The 23,966-nt window shown below is 47.4% G+C and overlaps 1 protein-coding gene across 7 annotated transcripts in view; it reads right to left on the bottom strand.

Moving 5' to 3' along the window:
• Positions 1-23,966, bottom strand: part of LOC147185612 (nesprin-1-like) — a 101,117-nt gene that overhangs the window by 44,019 nt on the left and 33,132 nt on the right. For all 7 annotated transcript variants that reach the window (XM_086104574.1, XM_086104571.1, XM_086104576.1 and 4 more), the window contains 41 exons: positions 23,700-23,864; positions 23,459-23,626; positions 23,134-23,298; positions 22,862-23,002; positions 22,619-22,779; positions 22,400-22,556; positions 21,846-22,073; positions 21,669-21,767; positions 21,392-21,579; positions 20,208-20,331; positions 19,960-20,126; positions 19,723-19,876; positions 18,916-19,547; positions 18,636-18,815; positions 18,019-18,172; positions 17,737-17,895; positions 17,051-17,233; positions 16,850-16,951; positions 16,455-16,658; positions 15,878-16,085; positions 15,299-15,411; positions 14,869-15,074; positions 14,640-14,801; positions 14,288-14,567; positions 13,975-14,147; positions 13,577-13,886; positions 13,333-13,497; positions 12,304-12,663; positions 9,987-10,123; positions 8,673-8,850; positions 7,132-7,314; positions 6,123-6,266; positions 5,078-5,233; positions 4,280-4,444; positions 4,008-4,180; positions 2,981-3,134; positions 2,744-2,887; positions 2,500-2,664; positions 2,098-2,415; positions 1,859-2,014; positions 167-337 (listed from right to left, as the gene is read on the bottom strand). In XM_086104574.1, coding sequence (XP_085960700.1) covers positions 167-337; positions 1,859-2,014; positions 2,098-2,415; positions 2,500-2,664; positions 2,744-2,887; positions 2,981-3,134; positions 4,008-4,180; positions 4,280-4,444; positions 5,078-5,233; positions 6,123-6,266; positions 7,132-7,314; positions 8,673-8,850; positions 9,987-10,123; positions 12,304-12,663; positions 13,333-13,497; positions 13,577-13,886; positions 13,975-14,147; positions 14,288-14,567; positions 14,640-14,801; positions 14,869-15,074; positions 15,299-15,411; positions 15,878-16,085; positions 16,455-16,658; positions 16,850-16,951; positions 17,051-17,233; positions 17,737-17,895; positions 18,019-18,172; positions 18,636-18,815; positions 18,916-19,547; positions 19,723-19,876; positions 19,960-20,126; positions 20,208-20,331; positions 21,392-21,579; positions 21,669-21,767; positions 21,846-22,073; positions 22,400-22,556; positions 22,619-22,779; positions 22,862-23,002; positions 23,134-23,298; positions 23,459-23,626; positions 23,700-23,864 — 7,752 coding nt within the window. The remainder of the gene's footprint in view (positions 1-166; positions 338-1,858; positions 2,015-2,097; positions 2,416-2,499; positions 2,665-2,743; positions 2,888-2,980; positions 3,135-4,007; positions 4,181-4,279; positions 4,445-5,077; positions 5,234-6,122; positions 6,267-7,131; positions 7,315-8,672; positions 8,851-9,986; positions 10,124-12,303; positions 12,664-13,332; positions 13,498-13,576; positions 13,887-13,974; positions 14,148-14,287; positions 14,568-14,639; positions 14,802-14,868; positions 15,075-15,298; positions 15,412-15,877; positions 16,086-16,454; positions 16,659-16,849; positions 16,952-17,050; positions 17,234-17,736; positions 17,896-18,018; positions 18,173-18,635; positions 18,816-18,915; positions 19,548-19,722; positions 19,877-19,959; positions 20,127-20,207; positions 20,332-21,391; positions 21,580-21,668; positions 21,768-21,845; positions 22,074-22,399; positions 22,557-22,618; positions 22,780-22,861; positions 23,003-23,133; positions 23,299-23,458; positions 23,627-23,699; positions 23,865-23,966) is intronic.

Below are 23,966 nucleotides of genomic sequence, written 5' to 3'. Positions count from 1 at the left end.
CAATCCTGCCCAAAAAATATATATATATTTTTTTGAAATATGTATCAGACAATGAGAATAAAGCAATCTTGAATTCGGTGTAAGATATAAAATGGCAGTTGTTAATTAACCCCCCAAACCCCACTCCTTCCCCAATGCACATGTGCATGGTTAATTAGAGCAGTACCTCTAATTTGTTCAGCTTCTTCTCCAGCGCATTGCGGTCGAGAGGTTCAGAAGTGTCGGTCACTTGTGCAAAGCTCTTCTTCGTCGAGTCGAGCCACTCGGTGAAGGACACGCAAAGGTTTTCGGCCCCCTTGATACACTTGAGCTCCTCTTGCAATTGCTTGACGGTCTCCTGGCATAGCGTCGATGAAAAAAAAAAAGCAGGTCGAAACAGTTGCGTCATTGTTTTGGCGTCCTTATCATAAATTCATTTTCATGCATGAATCCATCATCGCTATTTATTTTGGATACGTTGCACGACTTATTTCCCATGTGATCGGCAACAGCCTTCAGGTTGTTTATGATAGTGTTGGGAAGGCTCAATGGCCTCGCTCTTCTTTTCAAGTTGCACCCCCCCAGCAGGCTCGAATCACTGAGGACCAAAAGCTCTGTGAACAGCCATCAAAACAGAAAATACTCATTTCCCCACCTACCCTGTTTTATCTGCACAAGGGAGGGGGTGTCTGGATGGGTGGGGGGGGGGGGGACGGGGGGGAGCGTTATCCACTTGACTGAGATTTTGAGTCAATAACACCACGAGGATGCAGAGGGCTCCTTAGCAGCTTTGACACCTTATTCACGCCATGTCCAAAAATCCTGTGGTGAGGAGCTCCAATTAGCCGAGATCGCTGAGTGCACACCTTTGATGAGAGGGGAGGTAACAGCCCCTCACCTCCTCCTACTTCACATGGCATAATTGTAAAGGAGCGTAACATCAAAGGGGATGGTATGTGTGTGTGCGGGTGTGGGCAAAACCAATTTTAGCCGCCCCAACTTTTGGAAAGGGTTGTCACTGAAGGTGTAAAAATCAATGAGGTGCGTGGATAGCTTTTCCACTCCCGGTGCCGGGTGTGATATTGTCTCATTGGGCGCACAATAGAGCAAGCCCCATTGATTTTTCTTTCAAAGAACCACCCCCCCCCCCACCCAAAAGAAAAAAAAAAAAAAAGGAGGAGACAACAAACGGAGAGGCTGGATCAAACGATGGGGTCTACTCAACTGCTGAAACAAACGTCCAAACACTCGATGGAATAAAGTCCATGGTGAAAGCATCAAAAACTTTTTTTAAATACAAAGCACACATTTGTAAATCCATCCATCCATCCATTTTCTGAACCGCTTGATCCTCACTAGGGTCGCGGGGGGTGCTGGAGCCTATCCCAGCTGTCTTCGGGCAGTAGGCGGGGGACACCCTGAATCGGTTGCCAGCCAATCGCAGGGCACACAGAGACAAACAACCATCCACGCTCACAATCACACCTAGGGACAATTTTAGAGCGTTCAATCCGCCTGCCACGCATGTTTTTGGAATGTGGGAGGAAACCGGAGTACCCGGAGAAAACCCACGCAGGCCCGGGGAGAACATGCAAACTCCACACAGGGAGGCCGGAGCTGGAATTGAACCCGGTACCTCTGCACTGTGAAGTCGACGTGCTAACCACTGGACTACCGGGCCGCCACATTTGTAAATCCCTTTCCGAAAATACACAGGAATGGATCAACCCGAGCTCAATGAGATTGGATCATTGCTTAATTAGCTGGATGTTATTTATCTGTAGTCATTATCTGTGTGTGTGTGTGTGTGTGTGTGTGTGTGTGTGTTGCTTGAACACATTTGCGAGGCGACCGGCGATTCCAAGGAGAAAACAAGCACCTGTATGCCGAGCAGCAGGGAGTGGTAGCGTTCAGTGAGCCGGGTTGCCGTGACGCTGACGCGACCGCTGATGTCGGTTTCTTGCAGAGCTTGCTGGGCCACGGAGGAGAGGCCGTCCACTTCGCTTTGGCGTGTCAGCACCGTTTCAAGACACAGCTGTTCACGAGCAACACAGCGAAGAATATAATATAAACGAGGGACATGTGAATGACAGCTTTGTTTTTTTGGGACGCGTGTACCTTGAGTTTCTTCAGCTGAGTCTCCTTCGTGCTTCTGTCTGACTTGCGGTGCGGCCTCAAGCCGGCCTCCTCCTCCATCTCCTCAAGCCAGCGAGCCAAACTGAGGAACGTCCGGCCCATCTCTCTCACTCTGGTCAGGGTGGAGTTCAACTGCTCCTGAGTCTCTGCCAGCTGGGCCTGGTAGCCCCCCCACTCCTGCTGTGCTGTGTCAAGGGCTCTGTCCTCGATCTGGGGTACGCCCCAAGGAATGACCCGCTCTCTGCTGCTCAGCACCGAAGACAGCAGCGATTGGCCGTCCGAGCAGCGCTGTTGTAGAATCTTTGAGGAACAGAAGTGAGAGTGAATACGGTGCCCCCCCCCCCTGCGCCGATAATGCAGTTTAACGACTTTCAGTTTGATGACCTGAAGTTGTTCCAGTGTTTCCTCAAGTGTGTCCACGTTACCCTCTGGATGGGACAACGATGCCAGGGTGGATTGCTCCTGCTCCAGCCAATCTTCGAACACATGCAGCCCTCGTTGATACTCCTGGTGGGTTAGCACTAGCCCCTTGGCCTTATTGACTGCGTTCTTGTGAAATAAACCAACAAATAAGCGCTGCTCATTCCGAAACAGCAAAAGCAGAGCAAAGCAAAACGCCGTGACATACCTTGGTCTTTTCCTGCAGGGTGCTGTATCTACTCTGGAGCTGCTTCACTTCGTGCCGGGTATTGCAGTGTTCCGCCATGTTGGCCCCCTTTGATGCGATCGTCTCCAGGGGGCAACTGTGACTCAGCACTTCTTCAAACAAAAGCTGCAATGAATGAACACACACGGACATGTTCATTGTCGGGAGAAACTTTTGGTTTCACTTACAAATTTTTAAATGTTCATGCATGCGTTGTACCTTGGTCTTGCCCAGGTTTGCGGTCTTGTCTCTCATCTCTGCATACTGTCTGTCCGAGCAGCTCAGTGTTTCTTCGACGCGGTCCATCCAGAGCACAAACTGACCCACATCCTCCTGATAGCTGGTCCACTGTGACAAGGCGCCCTCCAGCTGGCTGTTAATGCCGAAAGGCGATGTTAACTCACGAGCATAAACACAAATTCAAGGACAGTGAACCAGCTTTCACACCCACCCACTAAAGGGGAAAACCTTTACAGTATGTTATATGGAGAGACTATGTCATTTTTATATTTACCGGTATTAAAAAACAAAGTATCCCTTCAGCATGCTTTCAGTACTTGAACACGCTAAACATATGAGCACACAAATTTGCAAGCGTAAAATGTAAAGAAAATACATCACTGTGGCGTCTTTGTGTGCGTCTTTAAGAGGCAGGGCTCTGCGTGTCTGTGGCGTTAGCTACGACCAAGAGCAGCACCTGCGTGAGCGTTCGAAGTTGGTGATCCCTCGCTATATCGCGGTTCGTTTATCGCGGCTTCAGTGCATCGCGGATTTTTTTCAAATATATTCATTTTTTAAAAAAAAAACATTTTTTTTCTTTCATATACATGCAGTACAGTACTGTATATGTTGATCTATGTGACTCGCTGTTGTTTTGCTGACTTTCGCAGCTTCTCGTTTACAGTACTGTATATGTTGATCTATGTGACTCGCTGTTGTTTTGCTGACTTTCGCAGCTTCTCGTTTGCAGACTTAAAAAAAAAAATTTAATATGTTAATTGGTTGCTACTTCGCGGATTTTCGTTTATCGCGGGTGGTTTTGGTCCCCATTAACCGCGATAAACGAGGGATTACTGCAATATGTAATATACTATTCTAATACCCTTTAATAAACAGCTGAAAAGCGCAGGTGGCTCTCCTTTCCCACATGCAAAGGCATCGCAATAATGAAATTGTAAAAGGCAGGAGAAATGATCTCTGAACCAAGATGCAAGTGCCATGTCAAACTGGCCGACTGGCTCACAACCTTTTGCATTTGATGGAGGAAGACAACAGGGAGTCCCACGAGTCCTTGAGGTCTTGGATCTGTTTCCGGATGACCGGGACGCCCTCGGCCGACGTGTTTCGCTGAACGGCTTCCCCCCTGGTGAGCAGCATCTTTAGTTGGATCTCCCGCTCTTGGCGGGCAGCAAGCAAAGCCTGCGCACACAGAGCGACAATTGAACTCGAATGGCAGCTATCGTAACCACTTCAGGTTTTCGAGTTGCCCTCATCGTAGTTTCTTCTCTTCCTGCTTACCTCCAGCTGTAACATTCGGTCCTCCAGCACGGCTTTATCAGAGGTGGTGGAAGTGCAAGTGGCGAGGACAATCTGGGCCTCGCACACCCATTCCTGGAGCTCTTTAAGACCCTGAGAGAAGAGGCGATGCTCCCCGACCACACGCTCAATCCTGGAGGCCTTGTCCTGCACAAAAATAAGATGGGGAACAGAATCACAGTAAGTGAGTATCTAGACGCCACAGGACACTATACAAGAAAAGCAACTTAACGCCACACTGCGGTTGTGTTGCGTTTCTTCTCCAGTCATTTTGTCACAAGTCGTCTTCCATACATATTTAATGTCCACAAAATTGAATAGAGGAGCAAGGCAGAACTGCAACGCTAATCGACAGTTTCAAAAAACCCATTAACTCATTCAGTACCAGCCAATTCTGGACCAAGCCTGAAAAGACGTTTCAAAACGTCTTTGGGAGTGAATGAGTTAAAAAAAAAGGTTTTCCAGCAGTCTAGTGATTCAATGGCAATACATTTTGTGAAAACGCTCTGCCTGTCTCCACTGACAACCACATATGATCCAATGGATCCGTTTAATGAGGACGTGAAAAAGGTCAGCTGCTGCTGCACTGCCACGTTTCACACATTTGACATTTTTGGATGAAGCTAACACAGCCTATGCCCTTTCTTGTGCTGATCAGGCTCGTAGGTATGACGTGGACCGTTTTCGGAATGCAGAAAAGAATGAACCCGAGTGCAACAGAACTTAACAGAGGGAAAGTTCACGAGAAAAATGGCAAGTAATGAGCCAACGTTTTTTTACCTTGGTCAAGTTGCAGAGAGCCAAGTACTGTGCGGACAGCTGGGACACTCGATGGAGGAAGCCCTTGCCCGCCGCCTGACCCTCCCACAGACCGTGAGCTCTTTCCCTGAGGCGGCCCAGTTCCGTATCCCGAGTGGCCATCTCTTCCAGGACACTCTGTTGGAGCATTAAAGGAGCACACAGAAGACAATGTGTCAGATATGCATAACCAGCCAACCATTTTATTTATTTATTTTTTTGATAGCGCTGCTGCTCATTTGGGTTGCGGGTGAGCTGGAGCCAATCTCAGCTGTCTGGTAAACTGCTTATACTTGAGGTGCAATTGGTTGCTGGGCCAGAAAAAAAAGGCGACAGAGTCAACACGCAAAAATATCAACAGTGAGCTTTGCGATGGATGGGCTTGATGTATTTCCCCCTCCATTGTCAGTTTTGTCTTTTTATGCGCCCGTCAATGTTCTACCTCACCCCCCACACCACCACCACCACCTCACATCCTTTTTTTTAGTCTCTGCCAGACCTGACAGATTCTGTTATCGCATGCAAGGCAAAAAAAAAAAGGCTTTTGACAGAGGGGGATTTAATTAGATTCCCCCGACTTTGCCTTTGACTATTATGTCAAGCCGCTGCTCTATTTTGATCCACTGGTGCTCAACAAATATATTTAGGTCTCTCCCCCCCCCCCATCTGATTTCAGATTACACTTTAGGGAGCCTTATCTGATGGGGAGCTACGAGTATTTTGGTGCCCTTGAAAAATCAGATGGTCCATTTAGGGGATTACAAGGAAAAAACAGACGTTCAAAAATAGTATCTGAGCGATCGTGGTGAAGGGATTTTGACATTTTTGTTGCTCTTAAAATGAAGTGCACCTTTAAATTTGGTCTACTGAGGTATAAGAACTGTTTTGCGATCACTTTGTGGTATATTTACAGTTTAAACTATTAATCTAGGCACTTGTAGACAGGGTACAGCAACACTAAAAATTCTAACAACAATATCGGGCATCAAACATGACATATTTGAAATCGGGGGCGCTAGATCATTACCTGCAGTTTGCCAAGCTCTTGTTTCTTGGCCGAGAGGTCGTGTAGTCGAGCGCTGCTCTCCTGAACTCTGACCTCAGCGCTGTTCAACCACTCCTGCAGTGGCTCGGCACTGGCCTCGAACTCCGTCATCTGACACCGCAAGCTCTAGACGGGCATTCAGTCGATCAAAACGTGACAACAAAGCGTGAAATGTACCACGCTGCGCAAATGCGGGCGACTCAAAAATGAAAAGCAAACAATGGCAATGGAATGAGAAGAAAACAAAACAGAGCCCCCCCCCAAACAAAGCCTTTGTTCTAATAATATGACAAGAAGATAAAGAAGAGCAAAATGTCACGTGGTGACCATTGTTGCGCCTTGTTTACTTTCGTGCGTTCCCGTTTATTGATGACATTTTGTTTTATTGGTCTTGATTTATAGTATTGGGGGGGAAAGATGCTAATTGTATTTTCCGGTGTCACCTGGTAGCTTTTTTTTTTTTCATCTTCCGGTAGCGAGAGCCCCTGTACTGTCATTTAATTTAAGCCGTGCGCTGCTGTAAAGGCCAGTCGATGTGAGTATTACTTTGGGCGTGCATGTCTGCGTGTGTGTCTATTAACGTTTGGCTTTTATTGAAGAAAGCACTTGTGTATGAAAAAGTCTGTGTAAATAAAGTTTGACGGAATTTATTGGTGAAGCGAATAGTGGTACGGCATCACAATATTTAGACACGTGATCTTGTACGGGACTACAGGGAATATTTGAGTATTACAGTTTAAAAAGAGATACTGAAATTCTATTGATGTACTAAGGGAAGCATTTTGTGAATTTTATTGATTATCGGATGATAGGAGTTGAGAGTTTATAAACTCCGGATTTTTTTTCTTCTTCTGGGGATCACAAACTGTGGAACACTCAACTGAATCTGAGGCGGGAAGACAAGGCAACTGAAGTGAACTTGACCATCTGGTGGAAACGCGGCGTAATAATTGCTAACAAAAGCTAACGGGAGAAAAAAAAAAATAATCACCTTGAGCGCGTCCTCCCTCAGCTGAAGGTTATTCATCAAGCTCCTCCAGTCCTCTCTGGCGTTTGCCGCTTTGGCCTTGATCCCCTCAACTCGCTCTTTGGACACCACCGCCATGAGCAGCTCCCCGCTGGCTCCCACTGTACTCAGTCTGGCCTGGCCGTGCTCCCTGTCACTCAAGAACTCCTTGGGGGGGGGGCAGCAAACACAGACAAAAGGAGCTGTTGAATACACACACCTACAATGTGGTTAAAAAGTGTCCTCGACTCATTCGCTAAGGCAAGCGTGTGACGGACAGGCTGTTTTGTCTCCAAGTCTCACGTTACACTTTCAGATGCGGCAATTAGTCAAGAGTCATTACGGATTCCTGATGCGTGGGCACAAGGCGGGCGGGGCTTGACCGGCGTAGGCAGATAAGACAAGTCAAGTGTTTTTGTTTTGTTTTTAACCTACTGTAGCTCCTCCATGCACGCGCTAACACAAAACAACCCTCCCTCAGAGCTCAGACGATGACAGCAGCGCAGCAGGGACCACTCCACCATCTGTGCTGTGAGCGCATCACACACACATACATACATACACACACACACACACACACCCCCGGCTTGTTTTTGTCTCCAAACTTCTCGCTTTTTTCTTTTTATCTCCCCCCACCCCTTTGCCAGAGTAAGTGTACACCACCAATTAAGTGAGGCTGATGCAGCGCGGCTATCTTCCCCCAAACGCCCCCCCACCAGCCGTCGAACTCACCCCTCCCACGCCGTCCCTCCTGGAGGTCAGCCATGTGGAAATATTGTTCCACATTCCTCACCAGGTCAATGATAAATAAAACATGGCTCTCTTTTTCTCTGCCGCCATACAATCGTCACATTCCCTCTCATCCTGACAAATGCAACTTCCGAAGGAACGCCCTTCTTTGAAAACCTTGGCGACAATAGGGGACAAAAATAGAATAAAGCGCAGATCTGAATTGGCTTTTTCTGTTGTCGTCACGTGACTTGTCTGATAAGAAATGCCTCCAACACTACCTTTCTTGTTGTGACAGCCACGGGAAGGTAATTAGGAGGAAAGTAATAACCGAGGATGGCAGGACATCTACCTTCACAGACAACCACCTGCCTCTTAGACGGGTGCCCTGGGGTGCTCCAGAAAGGCGGCCAGGATGTTGACACCTGCTAGCTAAGCTTCTGGGAGGAAAAACCCTGGAGGAGGACGCTAACAGAGGAGCCCCACCCCATCCCCCCGCTTTCCCGGAAAAAAAAAAGAGAGCACTCCCTCTCGGCCATGTGGATATTGCTTCAAGCTCAAAACAAAAAGACAAACATTCCGGTTACATTTTTAGGGTACATTGTTATTTTGTAGTTATGTAATGACTGTGTTTCATTTTATAAATATGTTTTATTTTTATTTTTTTAATAGGATATTCACATATGTGCAAAGCTTTGCTGTAAACATCCCAGATGTTGCCTAATGCTAATTTGCAACTGTAGTCATCCTATGGCGGGTCTTAAAAATAAAAAATGGATGTAAACGATATGTCTTACTTGTATTCTTTGCAGGGCGGCGGAGGCCTCCGCCACACTCTGCGGCGCATCGAAGCATTTGGCGGTGCAGATTTTCGCGTTGACCAGCCACTGCTGAAAGTCTCGCAGGGCGGCACGGAAGCGTTGCTCCAACAGCCGTTCTTTATTTTGGCACTCCCTGGATGCGCGGAGACTGAGACTGCAGCACCAAAAGAGGAAAAGGCGACGAAGAGATGGTGAGACACTGTAACATACCGTACTGTCTTGACATGACAAACGAAGGGATGGTGTGGCTGCGAGATGAGGAACACGCAGGTGGAGAGACGGAAAAGTGGGTGAAGTGGAAGCAATGGGGTAAAGAGACAGAACGGGGGGCATCAGTTGAGAGGCGACATATGAGCGGGGCAAGAGTTCACGCGGGTGATAATATGAGGGGTGACAGCTTGATGCTGCGAGGGAAAGGGTGATGTAAAGACAAGATGACAGGGACATTTAGCAGAACGCACACTGTATGATTAAATGAGAGGCTGAGATGCACTCCTTCGAAGGGAACATCAACTGGCACCTTGAACTGGGGAGCACTGCTGCTTCCCTTTCATGTTACACACGCACTGGCCACATTATTAGGCACGTGTTCTATTTATAGCCATCCAAACCATCTTGAGGCCAAACGGGTGGCACACAAGATTATTTTATGAGCAGTGAATAGCCGTCCATAGAAGTTCTTGACTATCCATATTAAAGAGTTGGTTTGAAATGCATGGGCAGCCTCATTAGCATAAATAACAGCAAAGAGGCACAAATGCCAAAACAACCAGAGCGAACAAGCACAGGTGAGGCGAAACGTCGCTTAGCAACTGGTGGCTCTGTCAACATTCCCCTTCATCAGCTTGACACCTGTCATGTTTTAAGATGGCCACACGCACAATCGTCGAAATGAAATAAGATTGCACAAACATTGATTGCACAGTTCTCATCGGGCGCCGCGAGCTCTCACAATGTGCCGTCCTCCCCCCAAGAGTGAACGAATGGGAAAAATAAATATTCTAAAGAGGCAAAGTAGAGCTCAATGTGAGACTCACTGCAGTTCATTAAGTTTTAATTCTGTCTTAAGTGTTCACAATGCAATCAATCAACAATTGTCAAGTGGCACCGTGTAACTTTTTGGTGCCATTTTGAGAAAAATGCTTTTGCCGAAAGTCATTATTTCGTCATGATTTAGCAGTCTGCTGAAAATTCCAGTGTAGTGATACACATTAACACATGCATTAACTTCCACGCCTAATTCTTGAAGCGCAATGTGCTCGGTTTAAAAATAAATAAATCAAAACTCACCTGTTGTGTTGCTTGATAAGAGCCGTGACGCGCTCCGACTGCGAGCCTAAGTCTCTGGAGTACTGCACCAGTTCGTTCAGTTGACCCTTCAACTTCTCTGCCATTGGCTCGGCGCTTTGCAGGCCCTCCAGTACGTCCTGAACGACACAAAACGTAGCCCGGCTGGCTCAGTGCGTACGTGTTTGCGCATGACACCGATCAGTAAGTGCCTTCACAATCGCATTCCTGTTCACGCCAGAGCTCGAGCCACACACTCGTACTCACAGTGGAGCATGTACAAAAGCATGTCTGTTTCTTCAAGGCGCGAGGCAGAGGCAGGAAGGAGGTGAGCGCAATCTCTTCCCGCTCTCCTCAGCGCGCCTCACACGGTGCATTCGGTCGATCATCAAATCCTGTCCCGTGAAATATGTGTTGCCTCCCTCGCTCTCTGACGTATAACCAATAAACATCTCGCCCTCCCCTCCCTCGCTTGCTTTCCCTCCTCCTCATGCAGTCTCTCTCACGCACTCTCCCGGAGGAATTCAGCTGTCAGCCGGCGCAGATGCGGGACTGCCTCAAGAAAAAGCACACAGGAAACGGGAGGGAGGTTGGAGGAGGAGAGTACGTCGGAGGGGCTGACTCCTCCTCTGCAACGTTCTTTGGACAGCATGGCCGAAGAGGCTCGAGGGGGAGTGGGGGGGGGGGGGGCAGTGAGAAAGCTGGTGTTAAGACAGCGTTGGAAAGGGAGAAGTCAAATCGCAAACATCCGGAAAGAGGCAGAGCGAGGCTGGGAGGGAAGCGGAAGCTCAAAGGAAGTCATCACCGCACACGAACAAGTGAGAGGAATCCAATCGGCGACTTGCCTCCAAAACAAGGCATCCAAATTGAATCCTACGGGCAACGTTCTGAGTTGCTTCCAAAACACTCAAGAGATCCAGAGGCGGATTAATGAATCCAGATTATGGTCCAAAGCGAATCCATTTGTCCTTTGGGCATACCAAAATTATCCACCAGTATCCAGTTTCCCGATGCCTATCATGATCATAATCAGTTTGTTTTTCATTCCAAGGCGCACAACAAAAAGGATCCAAACAGATTCAAAACACATTTTGACTGAACTGAGAACAAAAAAAAATTAGTTTGATAAGGATCCATTCTCAAATAAAGGATTTCCTGGGGAAAAATAAAAAATAAAATTAATAAAATGGAGAGTCTCATTCCTTATCCAAGCTAAAGCGTTAATCCGTTCATTTCTCTTGTCATTCATCGCATCCACATTGCCTCATTTCATGTGAATCGGTTCGGAAAACGGTGGCAAAGGTTTTGTCTTGTTACCTGATTGCGAACCAAATTTTATGCAAATCACCATTAAAACATAATCAGTTCAACATTCCATGACATCAAATGTCTTCCAAATCAAGTCACATAATTTGAATTCTGGTAATCAGCAGAGGTAATTAAAGAAGGGAAAAAATAAAGCCCAAACAATCCTGGATTGGCACTGAAATGTAATGATTTTTTTTTTTTCTCATCACCCCGCCACAAAGTTTTTGCCTAATCCTGCTCCGGCAAACAATCTAAAATGTCAATGAAAACGTAAGGTCCTTGCCAAAGGCGAAGTCATGGGGGGGAGGTGGAGGAATTGATGAGTAGAAAATGAGGTTGAGTGATTGGATTGCAGTCATGTCTGCCTGGTTGTTCCAGTAAAGCTGATTTACAGACTAATGTGGGGTTTTTTGTTAGCTTTTTTTTTCCCACTGATTGACAAAAGGAAAAACATAATCGCCGATGGAGAAAGCAGAATGCTTTTGTGCTAAGAGTGTGTGTGCGTGTGCTCCATTTAACAACAATGCTAATCACCTTCCCCAAAATGAATGTCGCTTCTTCAACCCAAATCACCAATTTTTTTTCATTCTTGCAATGCAAACACACTCACAATATACAATTAGAGGAAACCGCTGACAGATAATAAATCCCAGCGGTGAGCCGGCCTGCCCGAACAGAAGCAATGGCCTACATTTACAACCTCAACTCTGAATACTTTTTCTGCTCAATTGTATTCATTTAATCCCAACAGATGGTTCTCTTCATTTCATGGCGTTTCTCTTAGCTGCGTCGCCACGTGCAATTTTCTTTTGGACCAATCAGGTTTCAGCAACTGTGTGCTCCAATGCTAGCATGTTTATAGGAATCGGTGTGTAATGAAACAGCTAATCACCAGCACTTTCCCAGATGATGTACTTGGCCCATTTGCATAATATTCTATTGTATTTTTGTATAGGATTGAAGGTTTCTATAATTAGGATGTATCGGTAGTGGTTATGTTAACAGTCGGTACCTTAGCCAACTGCCATCCCGTCACCGCTTCCCCGCCATTGCACAGTCCCTCGGCTCTCATCAGCTCCTGGCTCCACCCCCGGAGTCGGGCGTCCAGCTCTTTCGAATCGTCATCCAGCCGAGTCGTCCGACGCTCGCACTCTTCCTCGGAGGCGGCGGCGGAGGCGAGTGCCACCTCCAGGCCGTCCCTGGCCCTCAGGGCGGCGCCCTCCCATTGCTCCAGCGCCTGGGACAGCGCCCCCAGCTGCCGGTCCATGGCCTCGCAGCCCGCCGCTGCCGTGTGCTCCGCCGCCGACGTGGCGGTCCGTCGCACGGCGCCGAGGCGCTCGCGGCCTTCTAGGAGGCGGCACTCTACGCGCTCCTGAGGGTTGAGAGGAGGCAAAGTTGCTAAGGAAACCGTGGCTGTAGAAACTGCAACCTGAGGATGAGCAGTCAATGCTATTTATAAAGTCGCTTCGAGTGCGACAATGCGAGAGTGTGGAATTCAACACCATCACTGACTGTACGTGTCTGTTTGCGTTCTTCACACTGGGGCTCCTCAAGCACTAATTTATTAAGTGATAATTAGGATCCCAGCGTGAAAATTAAAATGCAAATCATTTTACCAACTTGCTTATAACACACACTGCTCTCCTTTACCTTTATTCACAGTCTAATAAACGAATAGTCTAATAAATATTTTAATATAGTTTAATATTTTAATAAATATTTGTACTATATAAATCAGGATTGTATTGTATTGTAGTGAAATGTCCTTGAGGATTTTTTTTTTAATTCTATGACAGTGGAACTAACTGTTCTGAATCTGATCACATTTCTTCCATGCGCTGTCCTCCTTAATAGTCCATGAGAAAGATAAAACGATCCGTTACTATAGCAACAGATGATATCTGGGGAGACACCATTTGGAGATGGTGCGCTTGGACCATTAAGTCAGCCATTCATTTTTTAGCGCAAATGATAAAAATTCCGGTTTCTACATCAATACCAGACAGGAAGTTGTATTTGGCTGGCCAAAAGGACATCTTACCCTCACTTTGTGTAGCTTCTTCTGGATCGAGGCAGAGTCTCCCGACGTTCCGGACCAATGCTGTAGCTCCTCCCCCGCGGTCATCAGCCAATCAGTGAACTCCCGGACAGCCTCTAAGTATTCCTGGTGTTCCAGCACCACGCTCTGTGCCAGGCGTACTTTCTCCTAGAAGAAACCCACAAGCACTGTCAACATGATGTTTTTTTGGTGACCTGAAGTCAGGACCAGGCAATGTCCTTCGCACCTCCACCAAACCTGCCAGCTCGTCGAATTGCACCTGCAGCTGCATTCGAGCACCGTGATTAAAACCGGCGTCGCCCGTTTTCTTAAAGAGTTCTCTGGCTTTTTCCTCCAGGCTGGACAAGGCCAACTGGTGGTCTGCCATGTCGGCCAGCAGGGCCCGCAGTCTCTCCAACTGCGCCGCCTTTTCTCTGGGCCCTAACTGCGGGGCGAGGGAGGCGCGCACTTCCTGCTCCGCGGCCTCCATCCAGCGCCTGAGCTGGGATGTGTCTTCCAGGTAGCCGGCCCACTGGGACACCGTCCACTCAAGACGACTGACGAAAACACACATTGTACTTGATAAAAATGTACTAACTGCATACGCAGGAGGGAGTGAGGTGTAGTTTCAACGGGCCTTCGTACCTGTGGCAGCTCATGGCCGTCACAAGAATCGTGGCCCAGGCATCCCCCACCTCCCGGAGTTGCGAGCGCACCACTTCCTGTCCGGGCGCGCCGTAGCTGCGCATAGCGATCTCACCCTTACCCATCGCCATATTCAGTTTGACCTCGCCCTCGCCTTTGAAAAGCAGGATATCCTGTGCAAACAGCCAGGTTCAAAGAATTTGTATTGATGGACTCAAAGGCACCAGTCTGGGCAAGTTGGAATTGTGAAGAAACAGCACCCTTAAGTGTTGAGCGGTTGCAACGGCAGCAAAGTTGGGTCATTTGTCCTCACCTGCACAGACTCCAGTCTCTGCTCCAACTGCTCTTTGGTGCCCATGGTGCTATCAACCGTGCCCAGCTTCTCCTGGATTTCTTCTAACCAGGCCCACACGCCCTGCAAGGTCTCCCCAAAGGCCTGGTTCTCCTGGCAGCCTCGGAGTTTCCCCCTGGCGGCTTTGAGCAGAGCCTGGTGCTCCATCTGGAGTCTGCCCGCCGCTCGGACCTCTTCGCCTGACCCGCGTCCTGCTTCGGACAAGCACCGGGCGTCCTGGATGATACGCTCAATAGAGTCTCTGAAAGAGAATAAAATATGTGTGACTACTTAACAGCTGATCAGAGGAAGAATTTGAAATAATTATGTATACCGTCTCTCTAAAAGCTCCTGATGGAGGTTTTCCACCCTCTCCAGTTCCTCTTTGGTGTCAGGGGCACCTTGTTGGCTGTCTGCCACAACAAGAGGCTCCCTGTTGAGGCTGAGCCCCATCTGCTTAAGCCATTCCCTGACACCTCCTACGGCATCATCAAAACTAAAGAGGAGAGGAGTTGAGAATGTATTCGTTTTGGCAACGGCGTCACGGAAAATTGTTCCCTTACCTTTTGAGGAGACGAATGCTGTCCCCCAGAGCTTGTTGGCTCTGGGAACATTCATCCAGGAAGCTCTTCCACTCTCGCTGGCAGCAGGACAAGTGCTCCTGCAGCTGAGTTGCTGTGGCTTTTGGCAGGTGGAGGCGGAGCCTCTCTGCCTCCTCACTAACCTGAGAGAGACGCTTCTCACCCTCTGAATTCCACTGTGCTGAAGACTGTGTGCGTTGCAAGGAAGGTGAGAGAGATTATTGGGGTTGAATTCAATCCAGTAGCTGGATTCGGCACAATATTAAACAGAATCAGAGTCAATACCCGATAGCAGGGGTGGGCAAACGTTTGTGCTCAAGGTTTTATTATTATTTTTTTGAACCATCAGAAGCATACTTAGTCGCGTAGCGTCAACAGAAAGGAAAATAACAACACATTCTAGCAGTAGTACCTCGAGTTTTTGCAACTTTGCTGTGAGGTTGCAAATGTCTCCTGACCGCTTTGAGCATTCGTTCAACTCCATCTTCAATCCCGAGAGCCAGGAGTGGAATTCTTGGAAAAGCTCTGCTTCAGGCGAAATAACAAACACAGACACAAAGGGAAAGCTGTAATAATTCCTTGCCGCTGTGCCGGAAGAGTGAAGGAACTAGAAGGGAAAAGCGTGGTCCCCAATGCAGATGGCAGGGCGAGGAGTGTCCGCGCAGTTGCCGTGGCTACCAGGCCGAAATGATTCCCTCGGGAGCGAATGTGACAGGAGCAGCATTAGGAGGCACAGGTGCGTCTCGGTGTTTTAAGAGAGCACTTGAGCGCCAGACAGTGATCGTCCATGGACTGTGTGCCGCTTAAGTGTGCTCTGGGGGAAAATCAACACTAAATCTGATGCTAATCTCAATCATCAACAGACAATATGGGATCAAGTAGGATTAATCGGTTGATTTAAGGGCTGGTTTCATCGCAAGCTGCTTGATGACTGAAAAGTCATTCCGCATCGAGGGTCTATTATGAACTGTGGAGTGGTGTTCTGTCTCACGGTTCAAGTGGAGGTGCAGTACGTCCTGGAGGTTGCCCCTGGCCTTGGCGCAACGCTGGATGACAGCTTCGGTGCGCTGGGCGACAACTGTGAAGTCGGCGGAGAGACGAGAGAGCTCCGGAGTGGGATGTGACCTGTTTAAGGTGCTCAGAGACTCTCGGGCTGAGTCCATGTCCGCCCTCTGCTGCTCGACAACATCCTGAAGACCCTTGTGAGATCACGAGGACATCATGTCAATAGTGAAGCCGCTTTTTAGTGCAGGTATGTTCCAGAGCCACGTGCAATAGGGAAAAATTAGACAGTATATGGAGTATATAATCATAATTATAAAAAAAAAGTTGTTTGAAACATTATTTACTAACTGCTGCATGTTGTGAAGCAAGTTGACTTTGCTGCCAACATACAGCCTTTGTTTTTGCTTGCAAAAAAAAAAAAAAATAATAATAAATAAAAAAAGAAGAATCAGTTGCATGGCAGCTCGTATCTGGAAAAATTCAGATGCCGGTCATCATTGTATACTGTAAGTATACCGTCCAGAACAGCAAAATAGTGATCAACGTATTTATGGGAGCCTTACCTTAATAGCAGAAATGTCTTCAGGGGAGGAGTCCTCATTGAGACTCGACAAGGAATCCTCGACTTTTTCGAGCCTCTCGGTCATGCTGGACATGAGGTCGTGCAGTCGCTGCTTCTGGAATGTGAAGTTGTTGAGAGTGCGTTTGGTCTGGGTGAACACCTCCTGGATGTGGACCAACTTCTTCCTCAGATCGGACTCCAAAACCTAAGTCGAGAGAAGACGATAAGACGTAAACCGTAAACAGAAATCATCCCTGCATCCATCCATGCAGTCATGTATCGGGAGCCAGACAACCATTCCCCACTTGCATTCCCACCGTGCCTTCGTGGAAACTGAACCCACGCTGCCTGCAACAAGGTCGGATTTGTTTACACATTTACGTATCTTATCATCACCTGCATTTGTAAGGGAATTTCCTCCAGTTTAGCGTGCTCCTTCAGTTCCCCCACTCTCTCCTGCAGAGCATCCAGCGACTGCTTTCTCTTCTCCATTTCAGCCTGTACATAAAAGTGAATTAATTTTCAAGTCCCGCACATACACACACACACGAACGCACGAGTCACTTTTCAACAACATTGTTTGGAGTACGAACTGACCTGAAAGGCGACGAGGCGGGCCTCTGTGTCCTTTTCGCTCAGGTCGGCGACAATATCGGTGAGTTCGGCCTTGGAGCTGGCGGTGGTCCATTGGTTCATGTCCTGCTCCATCAGTTTGAGATCATCCCAGAGGGTCACACAGTAGCCTAATCTTTCGGTGTTGGTTTGAATTCTCTCGGACAGCTGGGTGGGGGGGGGGGGGGGGGGAAGCATAAAAGTCTCATTTATTCGGCTGATAACCTCACCGGTTTGTGTTGGTTTGCCTGTGATAAAAGACTTGCTGGTTGCAAAGCAGCCATTATAATAAATATGCTGTGAGGTGTAAATAAAAAATAAAGACGGTATTCTCCTTTCAAAGACAAAATCTTATTAGCTGTCCACTGAAGGTAAACAATTTACTGGAGGAAACTTCCAACTTGATGGATTTGATGAATGTGAGCATGATTGCCGAGAGAGTCGGCGACACAAGACAACATGTCAGGACTTGTTTAGATTTCTGGCTTATTAGTACGGACAGCTGAGCACCCAGCAAAATCCCACATAAGAAAACAACATGGTGGTAATTTTTATTCTTTTGTGACTTTATTGACTGTTTTTGCAAGATTTCACGGAACTGCGCGTTGCCAACCCCGAACAATTCAATGACATCCTGTTTGAATTGATTGAGGGCGCTTCTTGCAACTCGCCTCGAACCACTGGGTCCTGAACGCCTCCATGTCTCTGTGGATGAGGATTGCGTCGCAGTCAGGAATGCGATCCAGTTCTCTCAGAAGTTCCTCCGCCGTGCTGATGAGCTGCTCCATGTCCTCCTGCTTTTCTCTGAGCTCACCTAGCAGCTTCTCATGCTACAACACCGCCAGGCATGGGGGTTAAAATGGACAAAATGACCAGCGATAAGTAAAATACAGGTGCAACTGCAATTGCAATAACGCGATGTCGCCGTGGGCTCAGGACAAAGCGGTTCTCACCAGCGAGAAGGACCTCATGGCCTCCTGAGCATTGTGGTTGTGATCGGGCAGGTTGTGAGCGAACGTCTTGGCTTTCTCCACCGAAGCATTGAGGATAGACCGCATGTGATGGTAATGGCGCAAAAGATGGAGTACCACTTGACTCTGTTCCTGACTAAAAAAAGAGCAAGAAAAAAAAAAGCTGGACTGATAGCAGCTGACTAATTAGGGAAGGCGATTTCTGTAGCAATCACATGCAAATGCCAAAGAGCTGATGCTGAACTGAAATGCTGTGCAACTGAAATATGAAGAAAACAAATCTGAATTTTAGCTCGAAATAATGAAAACTGCAACAATGCCAAAATGCTAACAGCTACTATGCTAACATTTGGCACACTAAGGGCAATTGAGGTTAGTTGTACATCAATTTGTATGCTCATGATAGCAAAGTGCCAACGCCTTGAAATCTTGTTCGATTATGAGATCAAATGCTCACACGCTAATAGTTGCATGCTAACATTGCAAAACGGCAAACCAGGAAGAGAAAACTTTTAAGGATTCTATATCTTAGGCTGTATTCACGTCTTGAGCATTTGCAGAGAAGGAAAGTGACTCTCTGTCTTGTATTTTGCACCGACCTTTGGGTGATGAGAGTGCTGACATAGTCCAAGGCAGCCTTGACCACATTCACATCTCTGAGGGCCTCCCCTGCCTGCTCGCTGTCTTTCCTGGCCAGCTGTCTTCCCTTCTCCTCTAACCACTGCTGGGACTGATGGAGGGACTGAAGCTCATCCTCCAGCTGGGTCAAATAACACAGCCTGGGAGACAGAGACAATGTTGTATGTATCATACAGGGGTTACGTTCCAGACCCGCATTCTAGAGACAAGTATTGCTATTGTGTAAAATAGGACGTGTACCTGTTTTGAAATGCTTGCACAGAGGTCTCTTTGACCACCTCCTGGCTCACTTTACACTGCAATGACTCCAAATTCTTCATCACCTCCACCTTCTTCTCCCTAAAGGACTTCCACATAACTCTGAGGGCTTCCACTTCCCTCTGCCTCCATCCCAAAGTGCTCTGTGCCTCCTCCAGCGACGCGACGAGGCCCATGGTCTGAGCCCTGCAAGAGGTCCTTCCGCCCAAGTCTTCGGAGGCCCACAGGTGAAGGTGGGCTTTGCTCAGATGCCCGTCCAAGCCGGTGGCCTCGGCCTCAAGCTGGGCCACGTCCTTTGCGACCTCCCCTACCAGGCGGTGGAGCTCTTCTGCTTTGGATGGATCCCAGTCCCCTTTCTTCGGCAGGGCCTCGTGAAGCCTGCGAACAGCCCGGGCCGCTTCTTCTCGCTTCTCTCGGTAGGACTTGAATTCGCTCAGACACTTTTTACGGAGATGCAATAGACGTTCGCACTCAGTGAAGGATTGTAGGCAACCTTCTTTCCAGGCTTGGAGCTGCTGCCGAGCTTCTGGGCTAGAGCGTGGAAGCAGGGCAGACTCTCTTTGTTGGAGAGCCTCTCTTAATGAAGAGCAAGCCTTTAACTGAGACTCCAGCTCCTGGAATGAAAGCGTCAAACATATCTATTAATTCCGAGGTAAGCAGGACAAGAAGATGCATTGGAACCTGTATGTTTGAACCTTAATTTATACACATTTCCATTGGCTCAATAAGGGATTATTATTTCAACTAGAGAACATTCCATATACAAACAAACGACAACTAACGACTCACCTTGAGCTCTCTGAAGGCACTATCGAGATCAGCCACATCAATCTGAAGGGAACTTCTCATGACAGACAGGAAGTGCTCACTCTTTTGGTTTAATGTCAAAAGAGCTTCGTCGAAAAGCTCCAGCTGCGACAAATGACTCTGCAGCTGCTCGCGCCTAAAACAAGATTGAGAATCAAATGTTACGTGTATAGTCCTCGGAAGTACAATGCATGAATCATTGGATGAAAAGTCGATTGCCTATGTGTGATGTTGCTCTTCAATGAGACGTATCTCTCCTGAAGTTGGGTGAGCTCGTCTTTCAGGTCTTGGACGCGAGATTCGGGTGCAGATGGGTAGAGGCACGAAACGATATGTAACAGACCCTCGAGTAGGGCGTCACTGGAGGGGGTTTCAGTCTGTACCTCCTGCGGGGAAAAAAAAACGCAGCAGCTCAGTTGAGACAGCAAACGGTTGACACCCACGATGGAGAAATTCAAAACTCATACCTGGATGCGCTGAAGCTCCATCGTGAGCTTCACCTTGTCAACACAGAGCAACTCCTCAGCTGGATCACACACGGACTCGCAATCATCAAGCCAGCTTTTCATGGAGGAAATTTCCTTTTCAAATCTGGGGATTCACAAAAAAATAACATCATACATCAAGACACAAGAGCGCGTGCCCATTCGAGTTTGGCATCGTGTCAAAAAAGCACAATATTATCCCGTATTTTATTGTAGCCACGCATACAAATTTAACAGTTCGGAAAGAGGAAGGTCACTAAAATAATAATTGTTTAGCACTCCAAATACACTCCCCCACTTGCCCAAGCCCGATATACCATTTGACAGGGTCGTTATTATTTTCCTCATGAATAAAACAAAGAACGCAGAAGACCGGCTCTTGTGGAACACCAAACAATGGTAACAAAAGCGTGTTATGAAAATAGAAATAAGGACGGCCCGGCTGTGCTACAGACAAGATGCAGTCAAAGATAAGCCATCGCTCATTTGGGGAACAAAATGGAGGGAGGGGGATTGAACCGAAAGCAGTAAACAAAAGGAACTACAGCGCTCATACAATAGTAATTAGATATGTGGCAGAGAAACAGTCAGACGGTAAATAATAGGCATCAACTGTCTAGTCAAAATTGCTTTTCGACCAGATTTCTTTCGCTGAAGCACCACACTTCAGGTTTTCTGCACCAAAAGTAATAAGCTAGTGAACAATTACAATGGATATAAAGTCTACAAAAAAACTTGCCCATAAGGCAAGTTTGGGGAATAAAATGTGACCCAAGATTTTGTAAAAAATAAAATATAAAAAATAAAAGATAGACCAAGATAGCCTCTATTGTCAGTATGATGGCATTGGTTATCAGCCTCTGTTGGTTAGCGGTGAAATAACGAGTTTTCCGTCCGACTGCATGTATTAGCAGGGTAGTTAAGCCGCTCTTAGCCATAAGTCATTTCATTCCAACAAATATTCTGGTTATCTTCACGGGAGCTGTGACAGTTTAATTTATGACCACTTTGACAGATGCTCATGCCTATGAATTGAGTTCAAGGCGACAAAAGCTGTCAAAACAGTTGATAAATATTCATGTTAGCCTCAAAAGTTAAAAAAAAAATAAGTAAAGGGCATTTTGGCTAAAGAAATCTTATCTCGGATAGGATATTTGACCAAATACCTTTGCCAGAGGGTTAAAAGGCTCTCAAATGTTGATTGTTTGTCTCTGGCCTTTTCCAGTAACTCTCTTTGCAGCTCGTGGAGGTGAGGCACCTCTTGCTCCGCCTTGCCGCTTTCTCCCAGCCTCCTCAAAGCGGAACACAAAGTCATCAGTCTGGGCTTCAGCTGCTCCACTGACTGGCAGACTTCCTGGAAGGAAGGACAAAATACACCCATTGTCAGTCAATTGCTGAGTAGATAAAGTGCCTATTTTATTTTATTTTTTGCACTTTTCTTACCATGTGGCTCTGTAGGTTCACGTATGTCTGTGATGATGACGAGCAAAGGGCAACAGAAGCGTCGAGTTTCTCTTTGAGATCATGCATCGTTTTCTTGACCTAAAGGCAATAAACACACATTCGTGATGTCAAAAAACAAAAACACAGCCAGTCATTTCTGCATATGGCAACGAATACCTGCTCCAGGTTATCGCTGCACCTCTGACGATAGGAGGCGCTCTGGTTGAGCTGCCCTGTAAGCTGCTCGGTTTTCTCCATCAGTTCTTGCCAGGAGCGCCTCATCTGGACAAGCCGTGCTCGAATGCACCCGGACTCTCCAGGGGTCATAAACCTGAACAGTGCCTCGAAGTCCTCCTCCATGCGGAGTAGCGACAGACTTCTCTCCTCTAAACCTTCTGCCACAGCCTGGAGGGATGGAAGGAGTTCGTACGTGGGTGTTTGCAATCTTCGCATGCAACATAAAACTCCATTTCCCAGAAGATTGACAAGGTTATTACACGGAGATGAATTTTTACATTTCCTTTGCTATTATCAATTTACAGACTGTCAGGACTGACTCCATTTTACATAATAGGTCAATGAAACGCAATACAGTTTTTCACTGTCACTGAGGATTGCCGGTGCAAAACCTGAATAAAAATGGTCAGACATGATTCATAATTTCGTCGAAAGATTTGATTCATGGGACATCAAAGTTTCCTCTGGATTTTTCACAGAATGGTTTACAACACCTCGACAGTGGCGATGTGTTTGTCCAAGTGATCTGAAGGTGAGGTGAGCTTGATGGCATCGAGTGCTCTCTGGTTTTCATTGATCCATGCGGAAAAGGTCACAGACTGGTCGTTACAGCGCTCCCATGACGAGCATGTCCTCTCCAGTTGGGCAACGCTAGAAGAAAATCGATCACTCAGACCCGCGATACTTTACATGAATATCACAATGTCTCTAACTTTTTGTTGAGGTGGTCTTGAAGCTGCTCGACTGCTTCCCTGGTGGACTGGGCCTGATGGAGAACGGCAATTTGATTCTTCGCCCCGAGCTGAAGCTCCGCCGCCTCCTCGAGGAGGACGTCTGCTCTCACGCAGCAGTCTTCGAGCTTTATGAAAAGTTCCTTTGGTGAAATAAACACAATATTAGATAAGAAATACTGAGCGGAGTCACGATGGTCATACTGAGTCGTACAAAAACACAACCTTGGTGTGGTCCAGTTCACTGCTCGCGCTGTCCAGGTTGTTGAATACAAGCTCTCTGTGTAGCTCAATGGTAATGTCACTAAGAGACACTTGAAGTGTTTCCCAGTCGGTTTCAAAGTTCCGCCAGGAGCTCAGAGTGGCCTGGGGGATCAGAGCGCCATTAAAAAACAGCGCAACAATCAAGAGCCGGTTCAGCCCGGATAATCCCGGCTGTCCGTGTGTGGGCAAATTGGTAGTACAAATGATCATGCTTGTGGAAAAACCCACACTACCTGCAGGCTGTGCTCCTTGGCGCTGAACTGGCCGTCCGCTTCTCGGACTCGTTCCTCCAGCTCGTGCACGGAGCGACTCAGCGCCTCCCCCGCGTGGAGCTGCTCAGAGTGGGACACCAAAAGGTCCGCTTCCCTCCTGAGAGCCTGGAGTTGTTTTAGGTGTTGCTGTAATGCAGATGTCGCAACACGTTGGGTCTATTTTTGCTTGCACATTTCACAAAAAAAGTGCAAGGTGAACCTTTCTAAAAATTTGAATGGACAGGAGACGGGAGTGCAGGACAGACGAGCATCACTTGTACTTTTTCATAGAATTCTGCATCCACACCTGATGGATAAGAAATAGCTCCTGGGCTTCGCTGAGGTCCTCAGCATCCAGAATCCTGCTGATCTGCTCTCCGGCTTCCTTCCCAGCTCTCAGGATCTCCTCCAGAGCGCCGCGCACTTCCTCCCTGAGCTCCTCGAACAGGAATGCACCTGAGCCCTCGCCGCCTCCCTGCGAGTAAAAGGAATGCAAGGGAGGTCAGACCCAAGTGCTGTCAATAGCGTCAGAAAAATCGTGTGCATACCTGATACAGCGAGGACAACAGCTCCTTAAAGTCAGCCGAGAGTTTGTTCAGGGCGCTTTGTTGTCTTTGCGTCTCCACTTCAGAGCTCACATCAGTCAGGCTTGAGAGACGACTCTTAAGCCATAAGAGGCTCTCCTCTCGGGCGTCTCCTGCTTCTCGCAGTGCCTGAAATGAATTGAAAAAAAAATAACTGGTTATTCCTACGAAGCTCCACATTATTCCGAGGCCACAAAAATAACATTTCGGACGCACATTATTTTGATATTG

The sequence above is a fragment of the Hippocampus guttulatus genome, chromosome 23 (assembly GCF_054856545.1).
Source record: "Hippocampus guttulatus isolate MCC_2025c chromosome 23, RoL_Hgut_1.0, whole genome shotgun sequence".
NCBI lineage: Eukaryota > Metazoa > Chordata > Actinopteri > Syngnathiformes > Syngnathidae > Hippocampus > Hippocampus guttulatus.
The sequence above is the reverse complement of the archived record's forward strand: the minus strand, read 5'-3'. Positions and strand labels throughout refer to the sequence as shown.